Below are 15,770 nucleotides of genomic sequence, written 5' to 3' on the forward strand. Positions count from 1 at the left end.
TTCGGCTGACTTTTCTCTGTGGGCCATAATATTTTTAATTGGAAAAATAGTCTCTGTAGGTAGTGAGGTATCTGGTAAGCTCCCAGCAAATCACCCCCCTCGTTTGTTGAGATAACGTTTAATGGATAAACCTTCAGATAATGAAAAACTGCTTACATTACGTACAACATTGTGTTCGGTATTGAGAAGTTTAGAAGGTAGAGAGCAAGGTCATGATCTTGAAGAATGACCAGCCTTGTCATGTTCATGTACAGCCACAGAGCAAGGTCAGGCAGCATGTACTAACATTCCTCAGAGTATCTGGTGTGTCTGCTCGTCTTCTGATTCAGTTCAACTGATGCTCATTGACTTATTTCCATGCTCCAGGCCTTCGAAGACAAGTTAGTTCATGAGGAGCAATACTGAGGAAGTATTTATAGGTCTAGTTTGCAGATGAGGAATCATAGTCCCCAATAGGTAAAGTGTCTTTCTAATATTATGCAATTGTCAAACAGCAGGACTAATCTCTGAATTTTTGGGATTTCAAGTCTCATGATTTCTCTGTAAATCCACCTACACCCCATTATGCACGCATCCTTCTTCACCCATAGGAATACGATACTTTAAAGAGACACACGAGTCTGAAATCTCACATAAACACCTGCTTCTGTGAAATTAATGGCTAATATGAGGAAGACAAAACAAAAGCCTCTCTTAATATCACTTGGGGCCATGTCAAGTCTATTACTCCCTTCAAAAAGAACTTCAAAGTGTTATCTACCCATCAAGTAAGATTATTTGGCGGGAAACACTCTTGTTGATTTATGATTATCCACGTATACTTAGAGCTGTGCACACACACACTTGTAATGTGGCTAATCACTGGCTTTTGCCAGAGAGATTATCTAACACACATCATGAAGTATGATGCATTGGAGTAGGAGACAAGGAACAAGGTTTCTAGAAGTCAGAGAAAATTCTGATTGGTGATCTCTCTTTATTTCTAATAATCAGAATAATATTTATTATTAATTGAGTGCCTATCATGGGCCAGGCCCTGCACTGTTAGTAAATGTTCTCAGCTAAGCTTCCAGGCAGCCCTGTGCTGTGGCTACAACTTTCCCAAAGACACATGACTGCAAAGGGAGTCCTGGCCATTGTGAAGGGTTGGGTTGAGATATTGACTGCAAGTGCCACAGGAAGAGCTGTTTACAGAGTACCCTGACTGCTCAGGTGGCACAAGAGTTAAGCGTTTCTTCCTCATTTTGCCATAAAGAAAAACAAAGTATGAGGGAGTCCATTTGTTGGGTCAGTGTTTCGGGTGTGGGTTTCTCTCACTTCTCTCTGTTTCTGTGCTTTCCAGAGCACGGCTCAGTGGGTTCTTTGTGGCCCCAGAGACAAATAATTACACTTTCTGGATCCAGGCTGACAACCAAGCTTCCCTATACTTCAGCCAGTCAGAGGACCCAAGGATGAAGGTATTCACCTCCTTCTTATGTTTTTTTTTCTTCTTCCCTGAAAAGAAAAAAAAAAAAAAAAGGAATAAACTCTAAAGCTCTCATATTCTACTAATAGTTGTAACATGCCACTAAGCAACCAGGGGTTTTAACATTTCATTTTTTTGTGTGTGTATGTGTGTGGGGTATTTTTTTATTAATTTGTTTTGAAAATTGAGATCTAATCGACATGATTTTAATTATTGAAAAAGAATTTGGTTGAATGTGTTGGCATGTTTTTAAGTACTTACTATAAGCCAGGCATTAAGCTACCTCTTTTATGTACTTTGTGTCTCATCTTCACAGCATCTCTGTGAGCTAAGTATATTTATCTTCATTTTCCAGATAAGCAAATTGAGACTGAGAAGGATTGTATGGCCAATCCAGGGCCATGTTCAAATTCCTATCTGTCTGCCTCTAAAACTTGTGCGTTTTCCACTGATTTTTGGGTAGAGATGTAACCAGTCTTAGTTAGGAATTTCCAAGTCAGCTTTGAAGGATAAGAAAAGGTGCTTTTAACAAAAAGCCAAAATTCACTAGCGCCATGGACAGAGAACCACATTTCCTCCCTCAAATTATTAACATGCTTCTATGAAATTGCTTTGTAAGTTGGCTAGAGGAACATCATAGATTTTGATGTGGTCGAGTCATTTTAGATTTCTCTAAAATGTCTTTAGACTGGCTTAGTACTATTTTATCCATAGTATCATGTAAAGCCAGGCTTTTAGGTTGGCTGGTTCTGCTCTAAACATGATCCATCCATCCATCTGAATACAATTTATTTTTATTTTTTAAAGATATTATTTATTTATTCGTGAGAGAAAGAGAGACGCAGAGACACAGGCAGAGGGAGAAGCAGGCTCCATGCAGGGAGCCCAATGTGGGACTTGATCCTGGGTCTCCAGGATCACACCCCAGGCCAAAGGCAGCGCTAAACCGCTGAGCCACCTGGGCTGCCCTGAATACAATTTAATACACCGAGATAGAGTGAGGAGGGAAGAAGCATACAAAATCACAGGCTAACTGTTGGAAAAGCAGACCAGTCCAAAGACCCTGTTAGTAGCTGTCCAGACACTTTCTGTTTGAGAAAGAAATGCCCATAAGCTTCACAATGTTGATTATGATATGCTTCTTGGGCCACAGGTGAAAGTGGCTTCTATCAGGGTGGGTACTGCTGACTGGTTTGACGCCTGGGAACAGGACAGGAATGAGGGGGTCTGGCAACGGAAGACTCCCAAGTTGGAGCTGGTTGGTGGTACCAGGTACTACCTGGAAGCAGAGCATTATGGGAGAACCCCCAGCAGGGGGATGAGAATTGGTGTCCAGATCCACAACACCTGGCTGAATCCTGATGTGGTCAGCACTTACCTCCGGGAGAAGCATCAAATCCGAGTCCGTGCCCAGAGACTTCCGGAAATCCAGGTTTGTGTCTCTTCTCTGTGGGGTTAGATTCAGAGGCTCAACTCTGGAAGGAACATAGTTTTGCCTAGTGGAAGGATCACTAGCCAGGAGCCAGGAGATTTGAGTCATAATGATAAATCTGCAGCTAAAGAGATAGGATATCTATCCAAAAGGGTTGTGAGGATGTCTCAAAAAAACGTAGTGTCGGGATCCCTGGGTGGCGCAGTGGTTTGGCGCCTGCCTTTGGCCCAGGGCGCGATCCTGGAGACCCGGGATCGAATCCCACATCAGGCTCCCGGTGCATGGAGCCTGCTTCTCCCTCTGCCTATGTCTCTGCCTCTCTCTCTCTCTCTCTCTGTGACTATCATAAATGAATAAGAAATTTAAAAAAAAAAAAACGTAGTGTCTTATTAAGATAATTTTAATCATGGTCTTAGTTTTAGGAATTTAAGTTCCAGGTAAATCTTCTTCTGGAAACTTATTCCCCAGAGTAGAGATAAAGTCCTCTAAACTAACACACCCATGTATGCATGCACATTAGTGTACACACAAGTGATTGCATTGTTTTTACTGGTTCAAGTCCTATCTCCCTGTACATGGCGTTTTCTACATCTACTTTTTAAAGGTCAAGGCCTTTAGGTCTCTCCACTGTGCCCCATATTTTCATTGAACTATATCAGTGTACTTTCAGTTCTTCACTTCTTGATATACAAAGATGAGTTGATATGGACTCTGCTTTCTTTTAAAAAAATCAAATTATTTGTTTATTTATTTATTCATGAGAGACACACAGAGAGAGGCAGAGAGATAGGCAGAGGGAAAAGCAGGCTCCCCACAGGAAACCCGATGAGGGACTCAATCCTGGGACCCCAGGATCACACCCTGAGCTGAAGGCAGATGCCCAACCACTGAGCCACCCAGGCCTCCCATGGACTCCGCTATTAAAGCTTACAGTCTAATAGTAAAATATGTACACAAAGAACCATAGAACAAAGTAGAAAGGAGCGAGTGATATAAGATGACCAATCTTACTTCATAACTGAAGTACAGTGTGCCTGTCGGGGAATGTGCTAGGAGCAAAGCAGAGACTGAATAAGCTCTGAGAGAGTGTGGCGTGCTGCGTGGCTGCTCCTGCCCACCAGGCCACCCACCCTGGGAGAGAGCACTTGGTGATAAAGGCTGAACCGGGGCCATTCAGTGGCAACATTGGATCTCACACCCTAAAGGAAACAGGAGACACAGATGAATACAGAGATAGACATATAAATGTTTTCATTTGGTGCTGACCCTTGGGTTTCCAGATATTTGTAGATGATAGTGAGTGTAGACAAAACTGAAATTATAAATAAAAGGAAATAGCCAGTGGAGGAGATCGGGCCCGAGTTTCTCCAGCTTAATTGGTTCACGTCATTTATTCCTGTCACTCTTGACATCTCAGATGCTGACTGTGTCTGGTAGAGGGAGCTTCTTCCTTACTTGGGACAATGTCACTAGCCAGCCAATCCCTGAAAATGCCACAGCCCATCAGGTAGGAACCTTCTTCAAATAATGACAAGTAGGGGAGCTGGGAGGTCTTTATGCCCATGGTATAAACCCTTGAGGGGTTTTTTGGTTTGTTTGTTTTTGTTTTTTAAAACAGATTCAAACAGCCATTGAGGAGTTACTTGCTGTCAAATGCAAACTGGAACCGCTTTCGGCTAACATCCTACTCTGGCTTGGGTTTGAGCAAGGTGTGCTTTCCTTGGTTTGACAAATGCTGATCCTCTTCACCACCATTGTCTTCTCTTTCTTTTTTTTCTGTAAAATGGGAGCAATCTTCATTTCCTACTACCAGAGTCAAGCAAATATATGGAAAGTGGATCTGGACACCTAGTGGTTAAGAGGGTGACTACACGCGTGGGAGGAAGCCACTTGGTGTGGGAGTCAGAGAAAGAAAAGGCATCCTCCCTGAGCTGTCCGATGAAGCCAAGTGCTACCATTCTGCACAGTGGGGAAGGGGCAAACCATACAGGCGGAACAAAAACAGCAAAACAGCATACTTTATTTAATTCAAATTGTATCCAAATAAAGGAATTGTTACATGGAACAGTTGTTTCACCAAATTCTAAAAATGTGAGGGCATGTTCAATGTTAAATATTACAGTGAACTAAATTACAGTCAGCACTCCTTGTATTTTTGCTTCTCAACAGTTTTTCATGCCATAGGACACAGAAAAAATGGTAATAGATTTTCGATGCTCCATGGCAGACAGAATGGGGTTCTCACATCTTCAAGTCTTCAAGCACAAGCCTCACCGGGCTCACCCAAGGGCTCAAGGGCTGCTGCCATGGTGAACTCATAACTCAGCATGTTGGTAAGCTCTGTCTTATGGATCTCTATGCCAGTCGTCCTGTTTTATGTGCATCCAGGCCCAGAAGGATCCAGCTTTGAGGGGGACCTCACCAGTGGGACAGAGCCCTTCTGTGGGAGGTTCAGCCTCCATCAGCCTCGACGACTTGTCCTAACACCCCCAGCTGCCCAGAAAGACTACTGGCTAGATCGGTACACACATGTAAGTAGCAGTGCTCACGCTCCCAGGTGAGGTGGGTAAGGAGGGGTTGGCATTATTTTCTGGGGTTAGACTGAGCTGTGATTTGCCAATGCATTTTGAGCTGAGGTTCCAGGTTTCTTAACTGCTGTTTCAAATAGTGAACAGACACCTCTGATCCTTCATTAGTTATTACATGGAAATGCCTTTGTCTTAGCTGTGAGACCTATGGATGTTCTTATGTCCGCCAGTATCTTTGCTCGCTAGGTAAGAGTGTGGACCCTACAGTCAGACTATCTGGCTTTGAATTTTGACTCTACCCTTACATCTTCTCAGGGTTTCACTTTAGTTTACTCTTCTGTGAAATGGATAGTCATCTGGTCTAGAATTATGGTGGATATTAAATGAGATAATCCACTGACACACACTGGTTAGGATTCTGTTTAATGCTAGTTGCTGTTATTTATTATAGTTTTTTTTTTGTTGATGGATTGACTGGCACATTTCTTGAATAACTTATATCCTTTGTGTCAAGTTCTAGCAACTTTCAAAAAAAATGCAGTCTGTTTGCTCTTTGGGATCCAGATGGAGCCTAAAAGTTTGGCTAAATTAATGGCGGTGCTTAGGGGTGGTGGCAAGAGGAGTCTCTTTCAGCTCTGAGATCATGTCATTCTTTGATACCCCCTCAAAATTCCATCTCCTATGTGTTTCAGTGTTCAGTCGGTTCTTTGTGGGACTGCAGTGGGACCTGGGATTAGATGGGTCAGCTTGGGGCACCACCCATCTTCCTGCCTGTCTTAGGCAGTACAGGCCCCCAATAGGGGCAATTTTGCCCACTTGGGAAAGGTTGGCAATTGTGAAGACACTTGGTTGTCACACCAGGGGAAGTGCTACTGGCATCCAGTGGATACTTCCTAGGAATAGTGCTAAACATCCTACAATGCACAGGGAAGACCCCTCACAGAAAAGAATTATCCAGTCTGAAAGGCCAACAGTGGAAAAAATGCTAAAATAAAGTCTTCTCGTGACAATTTTACTTAACTCAGAAACCAAGGATGCCACTGAGTTTGAGTTCAGGACTGAGGCTCAGAGGGGTCAAGTGGCTTGCTCAAGGTTGCACAGGTAACTGGGTCGGAACAGGGGTTTTCTACTCGAGATACTCTGAAGTCGTAACTGCCAAACACAGTGGTAGGCATTTACTAACTCTCTGTGGAGTCAATAACAATTTGTCTTTCTCGGGAGACTAGTAAGCTCCAGGAGGAAGGGAACTGGGCTAACTCTACCTCTCACAGCACGAGGCGGTCTCATAGGGAGGGGGTTCTCCTGACTGCTGGAATGACTGCTTCCTGCACTAATCAAACTTGTGCACTTATCTGGTATCCATAGTTGTGCATTGCATACAAAGGCCGGATGAAAAACATCCTGAAGGTGACCGTGTTTTTCACAACTGATTTTCAAAATTTCATTAAGAAGAACATCACCTGTGACTGGAATCTTGTGGGGACTCGTCCCAACAGGTAGCTAATCTGTGGGGAGGTGTGGTGGGCATTCTTCCAAATGGGATGATTAGCTCTCTTGGGGACCGGGGCCCATATGAGGTATTAATGATGTCTTATTCTGGGCCTCAGATACTAACCTGGGGTTCTTCTTCTTCTTCTTCTTCTTCTTTTTTTTTTTTGAAAGATTTATTGATTTATGTTAGAGATAGAAAGCACGCACACAAACAGGGAGGGACAGAAGGAGAGGGAGACTCTCAAGCAGGCCCCAACTCACCGCTGCGCACAGAGCCTCGATCCCACCACCCTGAGCTCATGACCTGCACTGAATCAAAAGCTGGCTGCTTAACCGACTAAGTCACCCAGGTGCCCCTTGACTTGGGATTCTGAACACATTTTATTCCACTAAGAAGTTTGATTTAAGAGCAGTTCGTTGTTAGGAATATAATACTTAGAAGTACTCTGACACTTTTCGCAGGGAGAGAATGATAGAAGATCATATTTGGAAGAGATTTTAGAGACTGTTCCTTGACGTTACAGATGAGGAAAATTGGGACCCAGGGAATTTGTGAATTATCATAATTTATATAGCAAGTAAACAGAGACTCTGCAATAAAATACAGGCCTCTTGATCCCTTGGTTCTGTGTGCTTTCCACAGATGCCTTATGGGTTTGTGAGTGGTTTTAAACTTGAGTGAGTCCAGGAGTATTCATCTTCTCTGTGGTTAGAGCCTAACATATGCCCTGCTTAAGATACATAGTTATGTTGTAATCTGAAAATGCCGCTGACACTGGGTGTCATGAACAAATAATTGCCTTGAAATGTGACTCAGTTGCATGATACCTCAAGCTGAACCAAACCTGTCTTGGTTATGATGCCTGTACCTGTGGCACACAGGGCTGTTTAGGTGCAGGGGTCCTTGGGGCGTCTCTCCTGACCGCTTAGTCCTCAGGCACCCAGGTTTGTGAACTTGGCTCCTTGGGAAAGGGCTGCAGGTGCACACAGAGAGGTCCATTTCTGCTCTGGGCTTGTTTTTCAGCTGGCAATTCACTTGCACTGACCTCTGGGAGACTTGTGTGCACCACTCCATGTATCTCCAGCCACCTCTGGTAGACTCCCCTGTGCTGGTTCATCGGATTGACCTCTTCCCTCTGTCTCAGGAGACAAGTGGGTTCTATGTGGATGAAATTATTATTGCGGACACAAACATAACAGGTGATTATCGAATCTGCTCTTGTCAATGAGCCTATCAAATGCTGACCCCAAATTTTTCTGCTAGGGGCTGCTCTTCTTTTAATGCAGAGGGAACACATGCTTCCCCATCTTGTCTGCCTTGGTTCTGGAAAGACGATGCATTCAGGATTGTGTGCCCTTGGTCCCTTTCTCTCTCTAGCTAATTCCCTTTTCCCCTATTTATCCAATGCTTGCTCTTGCTTCTGTTCTCTTACACCAATTTTACCACTTTCATCCTGAGAAGGCTTGGTTTCCTCATCTATAAAATGGGCATAATCAGGGCCCCATCTCATTGATTTACTGTGAAGGTTGATTGAAATATAGCATGTAGTGAAGTCATTACAGGTCCTGGACCATAGTAAATGCTCAATAAATATAAGCAATTATTATTACTATTATCAGTATTATTATTAGGCCGGCAAGATTTCTTCACCTGTCCATGAATTAATATTTGTCACTCAAAGTGCTGGAAGGAACAAGACAATATCTGGCCTGTAAATGTGCTAATGGTCTCATTTGCACCTTTAAGGCAGAAAAGATAGAGAGTAAGTAACCGCGTCCTCATGAGAATAGGCTTGTCCTGCTTTCTGCCCATCCACATTCCTCCTACTCACCATTTGGAGCTCATGGCCCGTTCCTCCATGAAGTCCCCCTTGATGTCCCTTAGGCACAGCGGCCTCCCCTGGCTTCGCTTGTCCACGAGTCTTAGGGACAGAAAGCTAGCTCATCAGGGGTCCTCCTGACGCTGGCCCAGTATGACATGCACTCAGGGAAGAGAAGCCCATGGCCAGGACAGAATGGTGTCATCTGTTTATTGGGGCTTTCAGGCTTCAAGCTTTTGCTCACTTCCCCTTTTCCCACGTTAGTCTTTCATCTGAAAATTGTAGAGCTGAGGGCAGGAGATCTTGGGGGTGGATGGCAAGAGGACTCACTTTCAGCCCCGAAATCTCATCATTCTGTGATACTCAAAATTCCATCTCTTATCTGTTTCACACACTTAAGCGTTTTGGGACATCTGCGTTGGAAGGAGGTATTACTGATTTCAAACGCTGTTCATGTTATTTCACACTTAGATGATGATAATATTCAAATGATGTGCTGGGGTAACCACCTGAATTTCTCGGGGCCCAAGGCAACTGGCTGGGTCCCTTGGTGTACCCATCCTGGACCCTAAGTGCTGTGCGGATTCCCGGAGTGCTGAGGGGATCAATATTTCAAGCACTGACTGGGAACTTGGGACAAGATGATAAATACTGTTTCCCTTCTCTTCAAACCCCTGAAGCCCAGGAGCCAGAGCCCCTTCTCACTGCCTTTACCCTTTAGCCACCAAATGCTCCAGTACATGGAACCATCCACAGGTGAGGTGAGTGGGGAGGGAGGGAGACAGGGGCGGGTTAGGTGAAACAGCCTCCTTCCCACTTTGTCTAGTTTCCCTGTTGGTGATGATTTTGCTTTGAGGATTATTTAATGGCAAGATGAGCCCTAAACAATTGGGCCAGAGAGTCATAGTTAATTGAGATTCATCTCATCAGCTTCACACTTTATATTGCTTCACTTAATCTCTTCTATGAAAGTTCCTTTTTATCTACTGATGCCTACCACTTACTTCTCATTGAGATTTTGGGAGTCCATGAAGTGGTCCTATTATCTCTGTTCTGTAGAGGAGGAAACCAAAACTAAGAAGGGTTGAGTATCTTGTCCAAAATCACAGAGCTGGGATGTGGGAGAAATTGGAATCTGGATACCAGAGGCAAGCCTTCAATGATTCTATCCCCAGCTGAGCAAATGAAACATTTATTGAGCCCTACTGTGTGCCTGCTACTGTGCTAAATAAGCATGGGACATGCAAAGATGCTGCCTTTACACTGTCCACTGTTTTGATTGTACAGTCTTAGGGAAGATGCGTCCTTTACCCAGGGGAAGAGGATATTCTATTGTGCTGCTCATTTTGAATCTGTGATCCTACTAAACTCTCCCTGCCATGCAGATTGATGTGTTATGATCGCCACTTTACAGATGAGGAAACAGTCTTAGTAGAGAGGTTATGTTAATCAGCCAAATAGTTACCTAATGGAAGTGGAAAATCAGGATTTGAACAGTAGTTGGTTTTAAAGTTTGCACTTTTTCTGCACACATGCTGAGTCCATGCTGTGGATGAGCACCCCCATCAGGTGCCTGTGTGCTCTGTGTTCCTGAAGAGGATCAGCTGTATGTACCCAGAGTTGCCAGAGGCCTTGGGGAGGAAAGGAAGTAGGGGAAAAGTCCACACTGCAGTAGATCCTCTGTGTGGAGGTGCCTCCAATAGTATCAGGAGGGACATTTGCCTAGTGTGAGGCTTATTAAACTTTGCTATGGAATTAGTGTTTGTCTCTCTAAACCATGACCTTACATTTTCCTTTTGGTATCAAGCCGAGTCCTACTGCCTCCTCTTCCTTTGATTTTCATGGTGGCAGATAGGTAGGATCTCTGCTTGAAGTGTGAGTGGAGATCTAAGTAACTCAGCATCTACGGTTAGGATTTTCCACCAGACATCAGCTCTTCCATCTTGAGTCACTTGCTAATGATTGGATCATTGGTCTCTAGTTTCTCAAGCAGATTCTGAAACAGCTCACCCAGGTGGGAATCTGGTAGAGTCGCTCTGTGTGGTGGGATCCCCTCCAGTCTACAACATAAGCTTCTGGTTGGTGGGGTGCGGCCAGGAGCTCCCACTCATCACCGCAAGGTAGGGAGCAGTCTTTGCTCATTTGTCCTTTCTTAGGATTTTTCATTGGCCTTTGGGGACACAGAGGTTGGGACTTTTATCAGAAAGAGCCACCTGACTTGTTGCTTAAGACCATGGTTCTCAGGATTCTCAGTTGTAGGAATGCAGCAACAGACTCACCTGGAAATCTTGTTAAAATGCAAATTACTGGGCCCCAACCACTCTGTCTTTAACTCAGTAGGTTTGAGCTGAGGCCCAAGAATTTGCATTTCTAATGAGCTCCCAGGCAATGCTGATTCTACTGGTTTAGGGACTACACTCTGAGAACTAGTTTCTAGTGAATTTCTGTGTTTGTTTTTTTTAAGATTTTATTTGTGTATTCATGAGAGACACACAGAGAGAGGCCGAGACACAGGCAGAGGGAGAAGCAGGCTCCCTGCGGGGAGCCTGTTGTGGGACTCGATTTTAGGACCCCGGGAACACACCCTGAGCCAAAAGCAGATGCTCAACCAGTGAGCCACCCAGGTGTCCCTCTAGTGAATTGTTTTAAAGTAGTTGTATTTTTATGCTATTCAGAGTATCCCATTCCCACTGTTTACATCCCTCATTCCATCTTCCATATATTAACCTTATTGGAATCTTTTGAGGTGAAAGGAAATACGCCAACGGACTAAACCAGCTATTTCTAAGAACTTAACACCAGATGGCACTAAAGGCCCATAAGAGTGGCTTCTCCTTAATTGTCAACAGAGTCTAGCTGCAGTTCATAAAGCAGTAACTACGGATCAGTCTCCTCCCAACTCTTTGAACACATGTATGCTCTAATTCGTTCTTTCCATTTGTCACTTAAACCCCAATAGGATGAAAGAATTGAGATGCTCTGCCTTTAACATTTTTCTTTCCATCTTTTTCTAACGTGTTCCCAGTTGAGTTCTACTCCTATGACGTTTGGGATGGTGTATAAAAGGCAGGTGCAGAGAGCTTGAATCTGTGGTCTGCCCTCTTTGACTTAGTGTTCCAGGGCCTGTTGGGCAGGAAAGATGTGAAAACCATCAGGAGAATCAAGGAGTGAAGGAGCTATGGCGGTGGGGAGGGAGCCTGCCATATTAGTCAGCCTACAGTCCTGTATTCCAAGTGCCTAAGCTTTAACTCAGAAATGCCAGAGGCTAATTTGGGTTTCTCTGAACAGGTCCACAATAGAATGGTCCTGACAATCTTCCTTTCTGATATTTCCTCAAGTCCCTTAAGTCCTTCTGGAAGCCTCCCACCTCAGCAAGATAGGACCCCCTTGGACTGGCCCCTACTGGCTTCATCCCCCAACACAGCTAGTATCACTCTGTTTCTGTATAGTTGTAATTATGTATATCAACATGTGGTTCTTAAATAATATTGATAAATATAATATATGCTCATTGTTGAAAATTTGGAAAATACAGAAAAAGACTTAGAAGATAAAAAGTCACTCATAATCCCTCTCCTTGGAGATAACTTTTATTGACATGTCAGATTCATATTCTAACTCCCTTTTCTTAAGCAGCTTTTGTATACATATATATGTATATATTTACTTTTTAAACCTCAAATTGGGACCATACATTGCACACTATATTTGGCAACATGCCCATTTCACCTAATGGTATACATTGAATATTCCCCTGTATCATTAATGGGGAATGGTAAGATTTTTCTAAAATATTATTTTATTGGCTGAATGGTATTCCATCTCATGGTATGCCATGATTCATTTGACCCATTTATGGTACTAAAGCAAGATTATGCAAGCAGTGTGTTTGCAAACAGGCAGTAGCTAAGAAGTGGGCCAGAAGGAGTGGCCTGTGTTTCAGGTGGGGATACAGAGTGGAGAAGCATCTGTGGGACAGGTACTGATTCCTCATTTCATGATGCAAATAGCTTAGAGAATATCAAATTCTTTTTTCATTCTGTGCTTCAGGGCCAAAGCTGTGGAGGCTGAAGTTACCACTTTTTTTACTCTGGGTCACTGTGCTTCCAGGATCAGTGCAGGGGCAGGGTGGAACATTCTGTAAGAATCCTAATATTTACACTACACTGTATCTGCTGTGATGCGACAGGGATATATCTGGGAGGTTGACATTGTGTCCTGGAAACATGGCAGACTATATGGTCTTTGGGATGAAGTTAAGTTCTGTTTACAGTGACACTTCTGGATGCTTACTGTGGTTAATACTTTGTTTTTGACATCCCACAGCATTGTGCCCACTGGAGGAGAAGCCAGAAGATCTGGGTTGGTCCAGGTGACAACACAGAGAATACAGAAGACAAGCCCACCTTTAGGAGGATACTTTCACATCCAACTTCCTACTTCAGTGATTCCTGGTAAAGAGGCAATTAGAGTGCACCGATTTCTCATTTCCATTTTTAGGGGCATTCCCAGGCAAACAATATCCTGAGAGATTGTCAGGCAGAGTGATAGTCTTAAAGCTATTTTATTTTCCAGTATTTGAAAGTGACCCTCATAAAATTAAAGATCTATACAATAACCATACCATATTATTGTTAATATGACCCAACATTTGGTTTTGTAGGTGTGGTAACTGAGTGAATTAGCTTCCTGGGGCTGTCATAACAAATTACCACAAGTTTGGTTGGTTAAAACAACAGAAATCCATTCTCTGACATTTCTGAAGGCTAGAGATCCACAATCAAGTTGTCAGCAGTGCCTCGCTCTTTCTGAGGGCTCTAGGGAAGGATCTGTTTCCTAGCTCTTCTAGCTTCTGGTGACTTCCCATATTTCTTGGCCACGTCACTCCCAGTCCTGCTGCCATGGTCACATTGTTTCTTCCTCTTCTTTCTCAAAACATCTTGTCTCTCTCTTACAAGGATACATATGATTGCATTTAGGGCCTACCTGGATAACCCAGGATAAACTCCTCCTCTCAAGATTTTTAACCACATCTTTTGCAATGTAAGGTAATATACACTTTTTTGCTTTATAAGGAAATATTCATAGGTTCCAGGGATTAGGGCATTGACATATCTTTCAGAAGCCAAGTATACTAGAGCTTGCCCAGAGGTCATACAAATAGTTGATGGCAAAGTCCGGATATGAACTCAGGTATTTGACTATCAGGTCAGTCCTATTCTCTCTAGAGTTTCCTAGGCCAACTTCCATGGTAGCCATGGTCCATCCAAGTTAAACTCCATAGTGACACCATATACTATTGAGAATTTTAGTGGTCATAACAGTGTAGAAAGAGGTTTCAGATGTAATTTGCATGACACCTTTTCTAAATCTTTAAGGGTATGCACATTTTACAAAGGATAAGGAATAGAAGTGATTATACTATTTATTTGGTAAAACACAGAAGAATCAGAAAGGAGGCTCAGAAGAATTCAAGGGTGGCTGTATAAAAATTGGCACATGGTCCAAAGTCTTCCGCCTTTGGAGAAGAAAGATGGCTGGGTTTCCAAGACTCTTTTTGTGTGGAAGGAATGGTGCTTTTACCCTAACAGAGCCACTTAGGACAAAATGAAGGCCACGGACTATTGGAGACTGAAAAATGGCTGTGGAAGCGGTGCTCTGTATTTATGAAGTCCATCCCTGGGTCATGAGTTTACCTTATCATGAGCTGCAGTCTGTCTACTACTACATCTACTCTTGATACCACCATGTTCTGTCATGATGCTCTTCACATCACTGCAAAGCAATCCAGGAAAGGCAGCCTTAACCTAGCCTTTAGAAATGATAACAGCCTCAAATTATGTAAATGTAGAACAAGCTTTTTTTTTTTTAAAGGATAATTTTGTTTGCATGGTAGAAATTCAGTGGTATTTTATTAACACTCCCTGGCCATGTGGAATTCAGGAGGCAGATCCTTGAGTAGTTAGGAAGCATCCTGGGTTAAGTGTGAACCCATCTTGCTTGGTTGGCAAGCTGAATCTCCTTGAGTCTCATTTTCTTCATCTCTAAAGTAGGCATGAGGATACCTAAATGGCTCACTCACAGGGCTTTTGGGAGTAGCTAATGAAATGGAAACTTTTGGTAAAGCGAGAACTGGGGTTCAAACGCAGGCAGGGCTTAAGCACAGAATGCTATTATTTCTCTGTGGGGATGGGGAACAGGGAAGCAGGTGGTTGGGCTTAAAAGAATTCTAATAGAGAAACCAAAGTTAAATGCCAACATTCCTCAGCTGGGTTGGCTAAGTTTTTATGGGTGTCAGCTGCTGTGTGCCTCCCCGACTCCCTGTGAAAAGTGGCCAACTTTTCTCTGTTCACAGGGCCAGCTAAACTTTTCCAGGGAAAAACCACTGTTTAATTAGGTTTTCAGGCATTACCAGGGTGTCTGGAGTGTACATTTGGAGTTGACAGTGGAGATAGTTTTGTCTGATGTGCCTATGCTCCCTTCTTGCTGTGAGATGGGATACTGATTAAAGAGATCACAATATTTAAAAAGTAGGCATCTACTTGTATTTGCCTTAGGAAACACATGGTTAACTGGACTGGGGTTTCTCTTGAAAGCATAGTTTGAACTTGAGGATCTCCTGCATAGTCAGTAGACATCTTGACATTTATTCTCTGTTATTTTAATGATTAAACCCCATGCTGTGGAGTAATTAGTATCTTTTTTTAATATCAAAACTTGTCCCACAGATGTCCCTGTGCATATTTCAGCTAGTCACCTTCGCAAGCTCTTGCAGAACAATGCTGATAACTTTACATCCAGGTACCTCAACAGCAGTGACCTCACTGTAATGGAGGATCTAAAGTCTTGCTACGAACATGAGTGGACCCTCTCCTGGTCCAGCCAAGTTGGAGATTTGCCCAATTTCATTAGGGTATGTATGGTAGTGGTGTGGATTTGGTGTCCTAGAGCAGTTTTGTAAAACAACAACAACAACAACAACAAAAACACAAAAAACCCCTCAGAATTATCTGAATGAAACTGTCATGAATTAT

The 15,770-nt window shown here is 43.3% G+C and overlaps 1 protein-coding gene across 2 annotated transcripts in view; it reads left to right on the forward strand.

Moving 5' to 3' along the window:
• The window catches only part of PKHD1 (PKHD1 ciliary IPT domain containing fibrocystin/polyductin), a 470,542-nt gene that overhangs the window by 36,682 nt on the left and 418,090 nt on the right, over positions 1 to 15,770 (forward strand). For both annotated transcript variants that reach the window (XM_077903688.1, XM_077903687.1), the window contains 10 exons: positions 1,343 to 1,457; positions 2,619 to 2,897; positions 4,315 to 4,404; positions 4,516 to 4,606; positions 5,286 to 5,428; positions 6,791 to 6,921; positions 7,941 to 8,116; positions 10,718 to 10,856; positions 13,063 to 13,190; positions 15,465 to 15,649. In XM_077903688.1, the coding sequence (XP_077759814.1) occupies positions 1,343 to 1,457; positions 2,619 to 2,897; positions 4,315 to 4,404; positions 4,516 to 4,606; positions 5,286 to 5,428; positions 6,791 to 6,921; positions 7,941 to 8,116; positions 10,718 to 10,856; positions 13,063 to 13,190; positions 15,465 to 15,649 (1,477 nt within the window). The remainder of the gene's footprint in view (positions 1 to 1,342; positions 1,458 to 2,618; positions 2,898 to 4,314; positions 4,405 to 4,515; positions 4,607 to 5,285; positions 5,429 to 6,790; positions 6,922 to 7,940; positions 8,117 to 10,717; positions 10,857 to 13,062; positions 13,191 to 15,464; positions 15,650 to 15,770) is intronic.

This window comes from Canis aureus, chromosome 7, assembly GCF_053574225.1.
Source record: "Canis aureus isolate CA01 chromosome 7, VMU_Caureus_v.1.0, whole genome shotgun sequence".
NCBI lineage: Eukaryota > Metazoa > Chordata > Mammalia > Carnivora > Canidae > Canis > Canis aureus.